The 19143-nt window shown below is 41.1% G+C and overlaps 1 protein-coding gene across 1 annotated transcript; it reads right to left on the reverse strand.

Moving 5' to 3' along the window:
* Window positions 1-1552: 1552 nt before the first annotated feature.
* On the reverse strand, window positions 1553-17190 carry impdh2 (IMP (inosine 5'-monophosphate) dehydrogenase 2). Its single transcript, XM_053424818.1, has 14 exons — window positions 16802-17190; window positions 11766-11814; window positions 11151-11252; window positions 10920-10994; window positions 10315-10521; window positions 9902-9989; window positions 9566-9765; window positions 9063-9153; window positions 8738-8833; window positions 4317-4460; window positions 3913-4057; window positions 3410-3553; window positions 2081-2164; window positions 1553-1929 (listed from the first exon to the last, which is right to left on the reverse strand). Exons 1-14 carry the CDS (start codon window positions 16897-16899, stop codon window positions 1908-1910), a joined length of 1545 nt encoding a protein of 514 aa, XP_053280793.1. The 5' UTR covers window positions 16900-17190; the 3' UTR covers window positions 1553-1907.
* Window positions 17191-19143: the final 1953 nt, after the last annotated feature.

Here is a 19143-nt window from a genome sequence, read left to right on the forward strand (position 1 = left end):
GTTTATAGCAACAAGATCTGAACTAGTTAGAGTACTGGTTAATGAGATTTGAATTTTAGTTGCATGTCAGTGTAGTTTAGGGTTTAAATTGGTTGAATTTGAAGTGTGTTTTCAGATTGTGACACTAGTAGTAGTACATGTATCAGTAGTATTAACGTTCCATATGATCCTTGTGTTTCCTCATATAAAATCCCTGATCTTTCAGTTGCCTGTAAACCGACTCCAGTGTTAATCACAAACATCTGCCTGTGACATGACGGACGAGGTGAGCTGATGTGAGACAGGTGCGGCCAACAGACTGTGACCGCAGGAGTCCCATCCGCCCGTCTGGGTTTCAGCCTGGAAAGTCCGGTGAATTTGGTGCTGGAGCATGTGACCCTCCCCCCCCCCCCAGGAGACGCTCAGCTTCCCCAGGGCCCAAGGTGAGGGAGTTGGAAGGAACTGTGACCTTGAATGTTCTTGACTAATTAACAACGTTGCAGCGTGATTGGATAAACTGGCAACATCTGGCGTGCACCTCCGTACAATTAATACTGAAATCAATGCCACGTTGCATTGTTGTACTTTGAAGTTCATTCATTTAATTTCGGTAACCGTAACTTCTGATGAATAACTCTTTTCTTTAAATATCTAACTTTAAAGTTTGTCAGATGAAATCCTTTGGATTTCATAGTTTGGTATTAATACAGTAGCAGCTGTATTAATCAAATTCTTAACTACTTCGTCCATAGACTTAAACTACAAAAAAATAGACAAATGTACTCAAGTAAAATTACCAGTGTCTTTCCAAACTAACTTCATAAAATGTCTACTGCTGTATTCCGTTTAATACAATAGTTCAGACTCTGCAGTCTGAATAAATAATGCTGCAGATATTGCTACTGAAACATTTGCATTGTCATTAATTCATAGGTGATGGCCTCGTCTAAATCTATTGTGGCTGTAACCAGTGATTTGTAAAACTGTTGTCGGGAAGAAAGAACAGAGTTGCTGTTATATGTAGTAAAAGAATAGTTTTTATTGTAGGTATAAACACATTACTAACAGTGTTTAGTTGCTCGACATGTTAATTCAACCTAGTCCTATTAATGGCATTAAGATGATTATGTAAAAATGTAAATCCTTGCAGTCATTTTTCAAACATCTCCAACTATGTTCCCCATAATCATTAAATATTAATACAATTTCAAAAAAGCACCCTTTTGTTAGATAAATGCTATAGTGTTATTAGTTACAGGCGTTTGTTTTAGCCGTATATCATTTTGTCAGTTTGAAATTGTTCCGTTTACATGGTTTCAGAATATCATGGAGTTGTCACATCTCTAAACAAACAAAGGAAGGGATTTTCTTTCATCAGAAACGAAATCTCTTGGTGGTTCAGCAGACAGGTTGCAGCTCGTCTTCAGGCTAACATGAGACTCCAGTGACACGAACGGGCAGCAGTTTATAATTCTGTTTTATTACAAACTGTCGAATTTTTCAGAAGACGCTGCAAAATCGGTCCAAATACATTTAAGTGTAAAACTGCATTACATTGACGACAAACAGCAGCTTGTGGAAAAAACAAGAGCTTTATTATTATTGAACAACTTTTTTGCCTTAGAATGATCACAGCAGTAAACTGGAGACATTGGAGGATTCAATCACACATGTACTGATAAATACATAGAAATGCTTAGTTCCCTCCTTCACACACAAACGGATAAAAACACAGACGATGCATAGATGGCACTGGCAGGAAGACCGATGATCCTTGGAAGAGTGTGTGTGTGTGACAACTGATCTTTAGAGACACATTTGTATGAAAAGTTAGTCTGCATGTGTAGAGTATGAAACGAGAGGGTCTGGCAAGTAGTGTGATTGCATAATGTCATTGGAAGGATTCCTCATCTTCGGGATAAACGTCCTCAAAACAGACGCTTCTCGTAGCTGTGGGAGAGAGAAGAAGAGATCACATAAAAAATCCATGATGCTCTCTGAGGTTTCCCATTATGACAGAGCTTTCTATGGTTTAACGCAAAAGATAATGCAACACAGAAATGCTTAGTCGAGTTAGTTTAGTTTGAAGAAGTGTGTGTACCTGTGCATGCTGTGGACTCCACCCTCCATCTGAGCTGATGATGTTCTCCTTTCAAATTTCAGATCTCCAGAGTACATCATGGCTCTGCAAGAGGAAAGAAACACTGTAAAGCCCCTTTCCACTGGGCAAAAAATCCACTAACATCTGGCTTGTGTTTGCAATTGAAATGGATTCAATCAGTATTCACTCCCGGGTCAAATGACTCTGCAGTTTTAATCATCTCCGATCTGCAGCGATGGAAACGGGAGACTGGGGTGAACGTGCTAATTTGGCAAGAAAGAGGTGAGAGAGCTTCTCAGTTTTTGGTGCGACAGTGACGTCAAACATGAGTCACCAGGGGAAAAAGGCAAACTCCTCCACTGGCAGTGGAAAGAATTAAATCACCTCTTTAGTCAGTTTAACCCTACGTATACTGACTAATTTTGGTGTAAAAGAGGGATAACATACAATCTTTTTCACACAGAAGCATTTGACACAAGTACTGGCCCAATTGTTGACTTCTGCTCTGTAAACCATATTAGCTTTGTGTATCACTACAGCTGAAGCTAAAAGTCACTAACTGGTATCGACAAAATCAGAGTGATGACTGCTCAGCCAATCATATCAGAGAATAAATTAGATACGGAAGCAATCAGTACGATATTGATGCATAACTTGTCAGTCAAGTTGCAGTTCATGTACATGTCTGTCCAGACTAATAAAGTATGTAGTTAAGAATTAGAAGGACTTCAATTTGAGGCATGAGAAAAAACCTCTGACCCTCGAACCCAGTTCATCTGATGAACAACTGTACCGTTCCTTAGATACAGCTGTTGCCAGCGCAAAGGCCGGAATGGCTGTTTTGAATTGTGCTTTCCTTAATGCCGAGTGTGCGCAGACCAAAGTATTATGATTTTTTAATTATCAACAATTATTGATAATTATCCCCTTCTCAAATATACTTTTGTCCACATTCATTTCCACATCATCATTATTTGGATAGGTCCTCAGAGGGCTCAGTTAAACCCACTGTTACACAGGCGGATTTCACACGATTACTTTGTCACTAAAGCCACTAACATCTGGCTTTTATCTGCAATGGCAAAGAAATGTATCAGCATTCACTCCCGGGTTAAATGACTCTGCAGCAGACATGGGTTTTAATCCGATCTGCAGTGATGGAAACATGACACCCGGGTGAACTAATTTGGCAGACAGCGAGGTGAGAGCCTCAGTTCTCAGTGACTCACTGGGGGGAAAAAACTGAAAGGTCAATCACCCGTTTAAGTGGCTTGGCCAACATTTAAATATCCGCCATAACTGTTGCTGTGAAAGATGCAATGTGTTTACCTGAGCTGTGTGAGGCTCTTTGAGCCGATGTCCTGACAGGAGTGCTGAATGCCGGCCAGCAGGTAGGGAACAAACTTGTTGATGGAGCCTTTGTCCTGCACCGCTCCAGAAACACCCTGAGCAACTTTGATCTTATCGCTCTCACTGTGAGGGGAGAGGAGGCAAAGAGAAGTGAGGTGGGTGATTTCAAACCAGAGGATCTTCTACAATCTGTGTGCTGCCATCTTGTGTCTAAAAGTAAATAAAATTATTGACTTGAGCAGTTTCGAGGTTTTTTTATTTGCTTTTGAACCCAAACAAACAATTAAATGTTTTACGCTTGAAATGTCTGGCACTGTCTTTCATTAAACCTCTATAATCACATGAAGTGTTGTCATTGGGGAAAAGCTGACTGAATTGTCTGTTGACGGTACAAAGGTGACAGGAAGAAAATTTCTCTTCTGTTAAGAATAAGTCTCTTGCTTTGTTGTAACTCAGCCCTTAGAAGTCAAGGTTTTCAGTACCTGAAGTATCTGGTCTGGGAGCCCAGGTTTTTGTCCATGGCATCCAAAGAGCCCATTCCACGGTACTTCTTCAGTCTGATGCCGTCAGAGAAGAAATATTCACCAGGAGCTTCACTAGTGGCGGCCAGGAGAGAGCCCATCATCACTGGAGGTAGAGAGAAAGAAGGTAACTTGGATCTTAGTGATGACAACTGAAAGCTTTAAATCAAAGGGGAAGAGTAGGACGTTGTCCTTTTTGCTCTTTCCTCCTCCCTCTAGTGTAATCGTAGTTTCCCACTGAGCATCGCAAACACAATCATCCAAATCGGAAAAATCTACAGTGCACATTAAAATCCTGATTACATGGATTAAAAAATACAACTGATGAAAAAAATTCAATCCTCCTGAAACACATGTATCCATACCTGTAGATGCTCCCAGTGCCAGAGCTTTGGCGATGTGCCCAACAGTCTGGATGCCGCCGTCAGCGATGACGGGCACACCGAAACGACGTGCGTACTCCGATACCTTATAGACAGCTGTGGCCTGGGGTCTGCCGCATGCCAGCACTGGTGGAGGGGAAGAAAGATGATGTAAGAAAATGTGTGTAGCTCAAGAGGTTGGTCAACTTAAATATACATTTATAGTTTCATCAGTATTACACAATATATTCACTTGAACTATATACACACACACACATCAATCCTACCTCTTCCAAACACACAAATGAAAGTAACTGTTCACCACACAAAGCTACAGACTAATGCGGGAATGAAACTCATTTCTTAATTCATATGATCATTATGTTTACATACACATGGCTGAGACCGTTGAGCTGTCTTCAGACATGCATTGAACTCCAGATAATCTGGCATTAGTAAGAACTATCTCAGGATGAAATAGAGGAGCCATACACAGAAGACCCAGATGAAGATGTCAACTTAGAAAGACAAAGAAAATTGAGTTCCTTTAGTGATAAGTGCTGATGCCAGCACAGCAGAATTTATGTTACATCCTGCCCCTGCACCACCTGAATGTTCTGGAGATTTGTGTTGTAAACACGTCTGATCATATGATCTCCTGAAAGGCAAATGCTAGAAATAGTTCTGAACTGTGTAGAAAGATGCCGGATTCATTCATTCATGTCTGAAAACTACTTTTAACTAGAGTTAAAGGTTTCTAACCTTTGATTGTTGGCACGGAAAGAAGTATAAAGCCCTGGAAACAGGAATTGTATCAAAAACTTCTCGACTGAGCTCGGAGAACAGAACAGAGTTTGCATAGACATGCCAGGTTGAGACTCAAAATGGTTGTTTGATAATAAAAATAAATAAACTGAGCAGCAGCAATGAGCAGACAGGCTGGGAACACGTGCATTCATGTGGTCACGTTGGTTAAACAAATGTGAGAATGAGGAAGTTAAACTTGTCACATCAGCAGATAAATCCCCCACCTCTTCCTGAGCATCATTCAGGGGTTTGAGACCAGGTCCGAGTCTCTCAAAAGATGAACTACAATTATAGCACTAAAGACACTTAGAGACTTTACAGTAGCTCACAAACATCAATTATTAAGAAAAAACAACGATTACCATGGTATGATTCCCGATGGTAAGTATTATATATAAGTATGAAAATGAAATCATCATTATAACCATATAATCAATTGCCGTTGTACTACTTGTGTTATCGGAGGATATCACTAGTCTAGGGCGCACCGGAGAAATCTGAAAGTGTCCCAGCTGCTGCTCACTGTTCACATCTCATTTGAGAAATGTATCACACCCATGTACAGATTTTGGCACACAGTTGTAGTATAGTTAAAAATGTGTCATCTTTGAGTGCAATAACCACAGGCATGTGCAGGCGTGCCACGTGTGCAGTCTGAGAGTTTAAGAAAGACAGAGTCGAACACAAAGGCCTCCGTCTTAATCCAACTACTCAAGTCTTCCTGATCTCAACCAGCAGTAACACCTCTGCTAAACCTCCGTCAGTGACAGACTGATTCACCCGAGGTGTCTGAAGTAGAGGTATCACAGGTCGTTCCATACTGATGTGACCACCACTACTCTCACTAGGCCACATGCATCAAAGTCTGACTTATTTACAAACTCACTCGGGTGGGATTTCATATAACTGAGCAACTCTTTTTTTTGCAATTTTAATATTGTGTATGATTGATCCTGTTTACGTTGTATAACATTGCCATCGCTGTTTGCTCATTCCAGTGCAAAGTTAAGAATGGATGTTAGAAATAGTTGAGTTACAATGGTGGGGGTGGTGGATGTGGGCCAATAAATCACAATCCCTGTCAGAGAAACAGCTTAAGAAGAATAACAGTGGGTTTGGATTTATACCAGCCACGATCTGACCCATGGTACCTTTTGGCAACCAAAACACACTAGTGGACAGTGTTTCTATCGGTAGACACCATCCGGACCAGAGAGCAGTAGAGGTCAGTACAGTTGGAGGAGGAAGAGCCACAACCACTCAGGAGTACTGACGGATTAGTGAGGATGCAAGAACAAGCAAACCCCCAGAACCCCAAAACCCCCACAGCCAGCTCTCAAAAACTCTAAGACCACTACCCCCACTACTTCTACCAAAGCAAAGCTGTTAACCAATCAATGCAGCAGGCTGTGAAGTGAAGGGGGGGGGGGGGGGGGTGTCACATTGTGATAGTTGAGCCACTGAGAGCCCCAGGGGTGGGCAAACTTACCACTGTATCCCGTAACAGTGGTTGGGGTTTTGGGGCTGTGGAGCTTTATTGCTGGTGGTACACTGGGGGGAGCTGGACATAAATTCCCAAACACGCACACACACCATACAAACATTAGGGTGGGAGGTAGGAGTGAGGATTTGAGAGGGGGAAAGCAGGGAGGAGGTAGGTGGAACGATGACAAGATGAGGACAAAAAAGAAAAATAAGCACAAGAAAATGAATAAACAAAAAAGCTAAATGATTTCAGAAGAATCCTGGGAAAGGTGACAAATCAAAAAGCACAGAGAATAACAACTACTATTTATATTCACCATGTATGGAAAATCAACAAACTCCATCCTAATTCAAAACATCTCAATCCAAACCCAGTTTCAACAAAAAACTCCACAAAAAAATTCTGGGAACAATCCAAACTATGCAATTTAACCAACATTTCAAACTGTTCAGCTCATCTCTACATATGGTTAAAATCTCAGATAATTTGATCACAATATCTAAGATTCCTGACTTCAACTGGGAAATATCAGCCTGTGCGCTGAACCACAATCAGACCAGTGTTATTTTCGTTGACAAAAACTATGACGGAAAATATTTGTTAACAAACTTTTTCCCATGACGAAGACGAGACGAAGACGTAACGAAAACGGATCTTTGAAAATAAAAACTATGACTAAATCTATTTTAACTTTCGTTGACGAGACGAGATGAATATGTTGGTGGTTGACTAAGTCACAATTTTTTTTTTAAAACATCGTATCATCCCGTCATGAAGTATCCGGAGCGGGCGAGTTAGTGTGTGTGTGTGTGTGTGTGTCTGTGTGCGCCCCAGATAGCGCACCGGTCCAGAGGCTCCGCCCCCTGCCCCGCTCATTCGGAGACACAAGATCAGAGCTCGTACACGTGAAGCAGCCGCTCAGTGACTGACTGATTCTTAACTATGGAAACAGTGAAAACACAGAGTTTCTCTGGTCTCAGCTGCTCAGCGATCAGCGCAGCGGCTTCTTGATCAGAGCAGAAGCTGCAGGTGGTTTGTATCGAGCTTCAGTTTCTGTGTCCGCCTCCAGTCTGACCTGCTCTCACTTTTTGTTTTCACATTTAAAACTAAATATATATTTTTATTCATTTCAAAATAGGGTACTTCTTATTTCATACATTTCCCACAAATTTTGGGAGGACTCAAATAACCCTACATAGTTCTGTGTTTAATTTATTTCAAAGTAGGCCGACACTTGCCTGTGTATTTTCTTCTCTTAATAAGTGTTCTCTGTTTTCCTTTGTTGTAACAGGTACAAATGGAAATAAAATGTCAAAAGTTCTTTATTGTCGTTCTATAATTTTGTATATGCAACAAACTATAGTTTAGTATAGTATAACTTTATATTAAACTTTGTTATCAAACATGTTTTGCGGCTCCAGACAAATATGATTTGGGGGAAGAGGGGGCAAAATTACTCTTTTGAAAGTAAAGGTTGCCGACCCCTGCTATAGACCTATGCTGGTAGGGATATCTAATGGACAACCTAAGTACTGAAAGCTAGACTATTATGCAGTTTTAGACACAACACAGGGTCCCTGGGCCTGAGAAGGGAAGAAAAGAAGTTTAATGTGGCTACTAAATGTGACTAAAACTAGACTAAAATGTAATTCGTTTTCGTCGACTAAAACTAAGAAGGATAAAAATGACTAAATGTGACTAAAACTAATATGCGTTTTCGTCAAAAGACTAAGACTAAATCAAAAATAGCTGCCAAAATTAACACTGAATCAGACGTAGTTCGTATTCTTTCACAACCTTACTTGTAAAGGCCACAGCAAATCAAAGTTAATCTAAAAGACTTCTAGCATCACAAAAAGTGCATCCAAAGTGTCACAGAGAGCATCAGAGAGAGGCTATAAATCAAAGCGCTCATGTTTCCGCCCGTGGCGCCTCATACATTTTACAAGTCAACTGTCTTACACCTCGACAAACTACACAGGATACAACAAGCATTTGTGTGCTACTGTCAAACTGACACTTTCGTCTCATTCAGGCTTTGGCTCATTCACTAACCACCTTAGAGGCTTTGTCGCTGAGGAGCAGTTAGCAAGGATGCTGGTGTGTGTTGAGTTGCTGATCTGTCACTCACCTTCCTGTGTGATGCAGATGGAGCCACTGCCCATCCCCACTCTGAGCGCATCTACTCCTGCATCGATGAGGTTCTTCGCCTGAGCTGCAGTCACCACTGCAGCAGACAGGGGGAGACAGAGGAAGTTATATGGCTAAATAATGACGATTTTCTAACTGAGTGAAAAGAGATAAACGGAACACAACTTTAGTAAATGTTGTGGCTACATTCACACTGCTATGTTTTAGTTTAAATGTATCACTGTTGCTCTGTTTACATGAGCTGTCCAAACTACTTAAACCTTTTTACAATATATTAGTGTGCAGTTATGTTTAAGTGTAGTTACCATTGCCTCCGATGACCTGTAGGTGGGGGTACTTTTCTTTGATACATTTGATCATGTTTATCTGGTAGATCGAGTTGCCCTGAGAGGAGTCCTGGAGGAAGAGAAAAAACACACATTACCTCGATGATTTCACAGCTCAGTGTTCAGATAAAAATGAGAAGTTAGCATTAAATGTTCTCCCATCGAGTTTTGATCAAGACCAAGTCTTCATTTCACATGGATTTCTATCAAAAAAAGATTATATCTAATTAATGCACTCAGTGGAAGCACATTTAACAGTACACTAAATCTTCACTGAATTTGATCAAGAGCTCCCTCTCCCAAACATCAGTTACAGCACTGATTCAACCAGTTTGTATTTGTTAGGGAATAAAAACCAACCAGTCTAACCTGCATCAAAGACTGAAATTGATCCAAATGGAATACAAATAACTTGTCCCCTAAATTTGTAAGACTTTCCTATCTCCTGTCTTCACTGTAAACAGTTTATAAGTCCTACTTACCAGTACGACCACGTCCACGCCGCTCTGCACCAGCAGATCCAGTCGGTACTTGTCATCGTTGTGGGTACCGATGGCTGCACCACACAGCAGCTGTTTACGGGAATCTTTGGAGGCCAGAGGGAAGTCTCTGTTCTTCTTCAAGTCTGTGCGAGCGATGATTGACACCAAGGATCCCTCTTCATTCACTATAGGCAATTTACCTGCAGGAAGAAATCACATACAGTAAACTCATTGACTAATCATCTAGCATCTAGTGTGTAGGTTAAATCAGTTTTAGGTCATACCTTTACATTTCAGATTGAACTTATGAGAAATAGATTTAACCTCGCTACTCACCTTTCTTACTTCTCTGGAGGATTTCATTGGCTTCTTTCAACGTCACTCCAGCAGGGGCGACCACTAGATCCTCCAGCTTTGTCATCACCTGTGAAGATGGTGACACCAAAACTATGTAAACGCAGCATTTTTTTCTTTGACTAATATGTTGTACCTTTCCAAGAATGTGAAAACTTTTTTTTAATGCGTTTGCTTGATTCATAACAATTCATCATAACATTTATTATGATTCACTAGCAATTTAAATTCTAATGATCAATGCATCAGCTGTTTGGCAAAAGTCATTTCCTGGATTCCCAAAACTTTTTTATGCAGGTGATTAATCATCATTTTATTACCAGTCATTTCTGGCTTTTGGGGAAAACACTGTTCTTTATCTTCACAAAGTACTATTATTTCTAAACTTTGCCCACCTGGCTGAGCGGCAGGAGGCGGTCGTCCTCCTTCAGGAAGTCGATGTCTCTGGAAGAAATGATGCCCACCAGCTTGCCGCCCATTTTGCCGTTGTCTGTGATAGGAATGCCGCAGAAGCCATGGCGAGCCTTGGCCTGGAAGACGTCCTGTACGCTCTCGTTGGGGCTCATCACCACGGGGTCTGTGATGAAGCCCTGCTCATAACGCTTGGGGAGAAAGGGGAGAATGTGAGGAAATACAAGGATGGGGATGAGGAAGAGAAAAGGGGGTCAGGAGAAAAGCAGGGGTGATGGAGAAAATTAAATCACTGCCTACAGCAGAGGAGCAAAGGATGCTGGGTAGAAAATCTTCTATCAGGTTCTATCTACAACCAAACTGACTAAAAAGGACCAAACAGAAACAAAAGAGAAGATCATGTGAGATGCAGATAAACAAGAAATAAAGAACAACATGAGTGGGGGGAAAAGCATGACACTGACAAGAGATAGATGGGAGGCTGAAAGACAGGACAGGAAAACAATCGACTGAAAATAACCAATGATACAACGATAACAAGTGAAGAGATGAAATGAAAGAAAACAACCACACAGATGATCATCATTACCTTCACTTTGCGAACTTCATTCGCCTGAAATTCTGGAGTGCAGTTATGGTGGATGAAGCCGATACCACCTGTTAGCTGTGAGGAGACAATATATTAAGAGTTTGTAATGACAGGAATAACTACAGTCACTCAGAGCTCATACCCCGCCACACTCTGTTACAGCGTTTGAATCTGACCCATTTATTGTTTTGCACACAGAAGCTTTGAAAGTGTGCTGTGTGTTATACTTACTGCCATAGCAATGGCCATGTCGGCCTCTGTGACAGTGTCCATAGGAGAGGAGACAAAGGGGGTCTTCATGGTGATTTGTTTGGTGAGTGCTGATGTCAGGTCCTGGATAAAAGATAGACAAAAGAAATGGTGGTTCAGCATTTCATTCTTCTACTATGTCATTTTAAATACAAACTTGACCCTGTCACAGTGGGTGGTGGTGTTGTGTCATATCTTTCCAAGACAATTGAATATTGAAACCTGCCATAATTTTTCTTTTTTTTTTTAAACCAAATTTTTACATTTTATATATCAGCCATCCATTATGAGAATCCACAAATTTGGTCATACTTTATTTCATGATTTCGGAAGAATACAATAAATAGTGAAGGATGAATGAGCGCAAAAAGTGCAAATATCAAACCAACAGTCATCACCATGAAGTGTCTGTATGTGATTATAGCATCTTTAAAACCGTAATTCATAGAATATTTATGCTGATAATTCTCACCCTCACCTCGTTTGCCCAAATATTGGACATCATCTCGGGCTTAGATTAGCGTAATGCCACAACAGTAGAGTTAATCAGATTTCGCATGTTGGTAAATTAAAAATAAAAAGTAAATTACAACTCACCACTTGATCTGATGAGAAGTCGATGTAACCTGGCAGGATCAGAAAGTCGCTGCACGGAAGACAAGAAAAGAATAGAAGAGGTTAGACCAGAGGTCCCCAACTGGCACACTCCTGACCACGAGAGCTTTCCCTCAGGATCACAACTCTTCTTCACTCCCAAAAATGTTTTGGGGGTTACTTAGTTTTACATTTAATCAGGCATAACAATGTCTGATGCAGTAGAGCAATCTGGGTCCTTTGTGTTGCTATCATATACTGTGTAGCCGGGTTGCTAGGTAGAGTGAAGCACACAGACAGACACACAGATGTGGGCGAAATATGGAGTTTTCCGAGCAGAGTGGACAGAGCAGTATGCGTTTATTCTTCCTGCAATGACAAAAACGAGACTAGTGTGTCTCTTTTGCAAGGAGTCTGTTGCGATTGTCCAAAGTAGCATTTTATTTTAAACGCCATTACAAAACTAAACAGACACTTTGAAGACTATTAGCCGCAGCAGTAGGTAACGGCGTAGAAAAGAAATGAGCTCAAACCCCAGTATGAGCGATCTAAGGGTCCTTTCTCATTCCATCTCTGCACAACAGTGGACATACGAGTATTCGCTGAGAATAGAGTGGATTTTCATAAAAAGCCCTTTACAGATGGGAGCATCGTATAGGGTGCATGAATGCTAAGGTCCGCTTGCTTAGGCACTTCCTGTCGTCTTGTTTGAATTTAGCATTGAACAGGGATTAACAGATTTCAATATATCGAGATATACAGTGCCTTGCATAAGTATTCACCCCCTTTGGACTTTTCTACATTTTGTCATGGTATAACAACAGATTAAAATTTATTTCATCGTGAGTTTATGTAATGGACCAACACAAAATAGTGCATCATTTGGAAGTGGGGGGAAATATTACATGGATTTCACAATTATTTACAAATAAAAATCTGAAAAGTGTTGAGTGCATATGTATTCACCCCCTTTACTGTGAAACCCCTAACAAAGATCTGGTGCGACCAATTGCATTCACAAGTCACATTTGCAAGTCACATAATTAGTAAATAGGGTCCACCTGTCTGCAATTTAATCTCAGTATAAATACACCTGTTCTGTGACGGACTCAGAGTTTGTTGGAGATCATTACTGAACAAACAGCATCATGAAGACCAAGGAGCTCACCAAACAGGTCAGGGATAAAGTTGCGGAGAAGTATGAAGCAGGGTTAGGTTATAAAAAAATATCCAGAGCTTTGAACATCTCTCTGAGCACCATAAAATCCATCATAAGAAAATGGAAAGAATATGGCACAACCGCAAACCTACCAAGAGGAGGCCGTCCACCCAAACTGAAGAGTCGGACAAGGAGAAAATTAATCAGAGAAGCAACCAGGAGGCCCATGGTTACTCTGGAGGAGTTGCAGAGATCCACAGCTGAGGTGGGAGAATCTGTCCACAGGACAACTATTAGTCGTCTACTCCACAAATCTGTTCTTTATGGAAGAGTGGCAAGAAGAAAGCCATTGTTGAAAAGGGATCCATAAAAAAAATCCCGTTTGGAGTTTGCCAGAAGCCATGTGGAAGAAGGTGCTCTGGTCAGATGAGACCAAAATTGAACTTTTTGGCCTCAATGCAAAACGCTATGTGTGGCGAAAACCCAACACTGCCCATCACCCTGAGCACACCATCCCAACAGTGAAACATGGTGGTGGTAGCATCATGCTGTGGGGATGCTTCTCTTCAGCAGGTACAGGGAAACTGGTCAGAATAGAGGGAAAGATGGATGGAGCCAAATACAGGGAAATCCTTGAAGAAAATCTGATGCAGTCTGCAAAAGACTTGAGACTGGGGCGGATTAAAGAATGTTAATGTCTTAAAATGGCCCAGTCAAAGCCCAGACCTCAATCCAATAGAGAATCTATGGCAAGACTTGAAGATTGCGGTTAACAGACGGTCTCCATCCAATCTGACTGAGCTTCATCTTTTTTGCCAAGAAGAATGGACAAACCTTTCCATCTCTAGATGTGCAAAGCTGGTAGAGACATACCCCAAAAGACTTGCAGCTGTAATTGCAGCGAAAGGGGGTTCTACCAAGTATTGACACAGGGGGGTGAATACTTATGCACCCAACAGATGTCAACTTTTTTGTTCTCATTATTGTTTGTGTCACAATAAAATTTATTTTGCACCTCCAAAGTACTATGCATGTTTTGTTGATCAAACGGGAAAAAGTTTATTTAAGTCTATTTGAATTCCAGTTAGTAACAGTACATAATGGGAAAAAGTCCAAGGGGGGTGAATACTTATGCAAGGCACTGTATGTTGTGCATCACAATTAGCCCAAACATATTGCAATATTGTTACATCTCTATGGATGAAAGAAATGTAGGCCGATGCAAATTCCAAGACAAAATGTTTATTGCAATGTTTAATGTTTTTCCAGCATAAGCATTTATGCCAGGGTGTGTTCAGTAAAAAAGCATGAGCCTGTCTTTGTATGGATCTAATTATCCAGACCCCAGAAGGGTAGCAGTTGAAGACCCCTCGGTGAGCCTTTGGGGTCCTTTTAAGACCTGTTCAGCTAAGCAACTTTGAACCTGCCTCAGCCAATCAAAACTGAAGACAGGAAAGATTCGGTTTCATGGGCTTAAAGATACACTTAACAAAACTCAACTATGTGTGTCTATAAACAGTAAGCATGTCCATGAAAATATTTTCCAGTTCAGAAATAGAAGACTGCATTCAAGGGGAAAAAAAGTGACTTCAACTACTCAGGAGTCGGTGTAAGATGAATTTCTTTCTTGGGAATCCTCTGAGAGTCACGTTACAGTGCGAGGGCACATGTCAAATGCAGAGATGAAAGGCATGACCATCGTTTTGGCGTCTGAGTCATAGTGAGCACCAAGTGACAGTGAGACCAGACAGAGACCTAAGGGTGAAACGATGTGTCCCAACACGTGTCGGTCATTTAACTATTACTAATGTTCTATTAACCAATATACTTTAATGTGCAACCAATAGCTAAATCAGTCAAATCATGGATTGATTTGATCACAGGGCATTAAGAATATATTTGGCTCGTCATTAATGTATGTTAGTACTAATAAGAGTGCTAAAAAAATGTATTCATTGACAGAACATTTGATAAGTTCTTTGCTTTTTAGAATTATCAGGTAAATATAACTTTGCTGTACAAACACGAGGAATAACTCACTGTTCTTATTTTCACACTTTAGATTAGACTGCAACATAATGTTGAATAGCAGATATTTGAGTTGCAGGGTATCAGTGCCATAATATAATCCTTGATGAATTTTTTGACTAATCATCTACAGGAAACTACTGAAAACAGTGAAAAATGTCATATATATTCTCCAAGAGAGCCAAGTGCCATCTTAAGGCTAAAGGTTTGATTTCACCAACAAGTCTTACCCCAAAAATATTCATTTAAAAAAAATCCCATGAAACTCTCTTTGAGATGTTATCTGCAGCAATTGTTTGAAATTCAAATACATCAATTTGTGTGGGTCAACCAAATAATGGTCAAATACCCAAACGTCTCCTGGCTACAGCTTGTAGTTGTTCCACTTTTTCTCGCTCCCATATCATTTTTCAACTGCTGGTCACAAGTGTCAAAAACCATGATGAAGTACATCGGATTAAGTTTGCTTTGTTTAGTGCAGACAAATACCACGCAGGGGCCAAATATATCCAGGCTCAATGCAGGCCAATACAACAACACAGGCCCGAGTGGGCCGGGACCTAAATATGGGAATAGAATGTGTGCAGAGGAACGTGTCCTTGTCTAATTTCCTAAAGACTGTGATTCAAATTACACTGTTGTCACTTTCTAAACCAGTAAGTTAATTTATTAGGAACATTAACTGTGTGATTTAAAAGGAAGAAAATAAATACCAACTGTGGGTTAAGTTCAAAGAAAACAAAACTTCATTAATGAATCAGACAATGTGTTCATCAGGTCTGCTGCCAAACACTTTAACTGCCCAGTTGGTGAGGTAGTGGCTCGGATTTCTACGGAGTGGCGATAGATGAACTTTGTCCTCATAATTGAAATTTGACCGTGGATCAACCATGAAACATCTGTTACCATATCTTATAAGCATATAGAGAACACAAACATTGTTTCCATTTCTTCTTATGAATATCATTCTTTAGGCTGAGGATAATTTAAAAAGCTCCAGTGTGCAAGACTAGTGAAAGGGATCTATTGGCAGAAATTGTATATAAAAGTATCCAAGTGGTGTTTTAACTAGTGTGTTTCATCTAAATTGTACCAATTGTTTTATTTACCCTTGAATTGGCCCTTTATGTGGAAATAATATATATTAACATCAGGAAAACCTCTCTACAGAGGCCACCATGTGCTTTACAGGAGCCCAGACTGGACAATCTAAACATCTTTTTAGTTTTTATGACAACTTAAGGCTCCCACGGGTTCTTTTAATGTTTTGAAGAGGGTGAGGGGTATTCAGTGGCAACATGACACTTCACCACTAGATTTCTACACACCGAACCTTTAAAACGTAAGTTAAAATTAAGACACCACTTGAAGCTCTGGTAACTTTTAATATAAATGTGAGAAGAACACTTGTTGTAAAGATGAGTTTCAGTTTCCATATCATCAGGTGTACTTATCAGCTTGTGATAGCACTCATATACTGTCCCTTTGCAAGGAGACTAGCTGAATGTTTCAGTTAAATAATGGATCGATTAATGAGTAACTAAACTGGTAGTATGTCTGTGTGAGAGTGAGCCGGTGTGGTCAAGGTTAATGTACCTGATCGCCTCTCACTCTTCTGACGTGTTTTCAGTGTTTACAGAAATTCTGATGTGGTGTTTTTCACCTAGTAAACAACTTGGTTTGGTGTTAGCCACACTAAGCTAACCTAATGGGAGACTTAGCCGGAGGGAGCGGTGCCCACATTCCAGACTTTTAATGTTAGCACGCTAAGCTAACCCACTCAGCAGCGTGTCGGTTAGGGGTTCGGCCGCGTGTAGCTCGGTGCAGAGGGTGGGAGTGGTCGGTTATTTACTTGTACGTGAGTCCGTCTCCCCCGTTGAACAGCTGCTGTCCCGCTAAACCGTCTTCGGGGACGTAACCGGTCTGCCCGCTGATCAAGTAGTCCGCCATGACGTCCGCCGCCCGGTCCTCTGTTCGGTCCCGGCTACTGATGGAACCAACTCAACCAGCTGCGATGGCAACCCACACGCGCGCGTGCGCACACACAGAGGCCCGGGGACAGACACCGACAACTCTGTTCGTCCTGGTCCGTGGCGCTCTCCTCCTCCTCGGTCACTTCAGCGTGCTGCTCTGGCTCCACCGCTGCGGAAAAGATGTCCGCCGCGTGTTACCGTCTGCTCCGGTTGCACGCGCTCGGTACTCACGTTCTTCTGCAGCTCCTCCGTCCACACGTGCGTTACTATCCTGTGACAGCGTTTCCGAGACTAGCGTCACATCCGATCGGCACGCCCACTCATTTTGTAATTAGTTCGTGAATGGTCATATTTACATATTATCATACTTTACTTATAGTAAAACAATCATGCATACATGGTTATTATAATAATGGTTATTTTGTACAGCCCGTCTACTAAGATGTTGCCTGCCAGGTCACAAGATCACAGGTCACACTTACTACGTACTTACTACATATATATCCATATTTTTATTTTTTAATATTCCCCACTCCTTCACCCTTTAAACGGCCGCTTCATTTGACTATGTTATATGTTATACATATATTCATATTATTTAATTTAATATCCCCCACTACTTCACCCTTTAAAATGCTGCTTCATTTGACTATGTTATATGTTATACATATATTCATATTATTTTATTTAATATCCCCACTCCTTCACCCTGTAAACTGCTGCTTCATTTGATTTGACTATGTTATATGTTATAAATATATTCATATTATTTTATTTAATATTCCTCACTCCTTCACCCTGTAAACTGCTGCTTCATTTGACTGTTATATGTTACGATGTTTTATGTTATATTTTGTATGTTATATAGTATGTTATTTTTCTATTTTGTAAAGTCGTATACTGCGTAGATGTTGCCAGCCATGTCACAAGAATTTCACTGCTCCGATGACGCTGATTTGAACATGAACGTTAGATTGATTAATCGATAATAGCTAAATTCCATAAAAAGTTAATCATAAATAGGGCTACGTTGTAGCACTAACGGGCCCGAGCACACAGATTTTGAAGCCTGTTTCAAAATCGGTTAGTTGAGAGAGCAATCAAGGCAGCAAGAATAAACGCTTCACTTCCTGCGTCCGTTACGCGATGTCGATTCTTGCCTGTTTATTGCTCATTACGGTCCACAGTAGGATCAGTGTGATAAGTGTGATAAGTAAGCTTTGTTTTACATCTTATCATTCGCTCTACATTAAATGTTCACCGTGTGAACATTTAACATTTAACAAGTATGTTAAGCCAGCAGCGTTGTCCGGCTGACGGTGGCTGGTTAGAGCACTTACGGCATTTGTGTACGGTCACATACGGTTATAATGAACTTTCATAACGGGGCTAGCCACCATGCTAACTGCGGTGGGAACAGCGCAAAAACCCGCTGACTTTAATCCCAAGGCTGTCATGACACTGTTTCTCAAACACCGTCAGGTTATAAGCAAACACTTGGGAGTAGTTAGTATCGGGTGTCCCTGCTGACTGTGTGTGGAAGCTGGGGGGGGGCTAGCTGCCTCCGTGTAGCTTCAAGCTGTTGCAGCTGTTGAATTAGCAACGCAGTTTGGAAACAAGACCGGGGAACCGCTGCGCTAAGACACGATAACAAAAGCATTTTGACCCGCTGGGTGTCACTTTATTCAGCAAAAACTGTCGCGTCATCAACATCCTTTTTCTGTTAGTTGCCATCGTTCACTGTATGTGAGGAGCCGGGAGGACGTAAATAAACCAGCGTGGACTTCTTCTATATACCTCATGAGGTAGGCTTCTCTAAGCTCGACTTCAGTTGCGCCATCTACTGTTCTGGCGGTGAATTGTTTTCACAACAAAAAGGCTCGTAGAACTATAAATCAAAAAGGGTCCGTCCGATCTGTCCGTCCGTCAGTCCGCAACGGACTCGGAGAAGTATTGAGGCCTTGAGCAGGAAAGGATCGCCATCGCGAAACGGGCGCAGGAAGTTTCGCGACAAGTGTTTGTCCTTCCTGCAGTGCGCAAAACACATGCAACACAGAGACATGTGCTTGGCTACAACTTAGCCCTAGTTAATGTTTTTATAGATTTGTTAAGTGTTTTGTACTGTGGTTTTATACTACAGTAATACTGCTGCTAGTACTACTTTAAGACATGTATTGTTGGCTTGAGGTTGCAAGGACACTTGCTCCACACACTCCAATGT

The sequence above is a fragment of the Pleuronectes platessa genome, chromosome 6, assembly GCF_947347685.1.
Source record: "Pleuronectes platessa chromosome 6, fPlePla1.1, whole genome shotgun sequence".
NCBI classification, from domain to species: Eukaryota; Metazoa; Chordata; class Actinopteri; order Pleuronectiformes; family Pleuronectidae; genus Pleuronectes; species Pleuronectes platessa.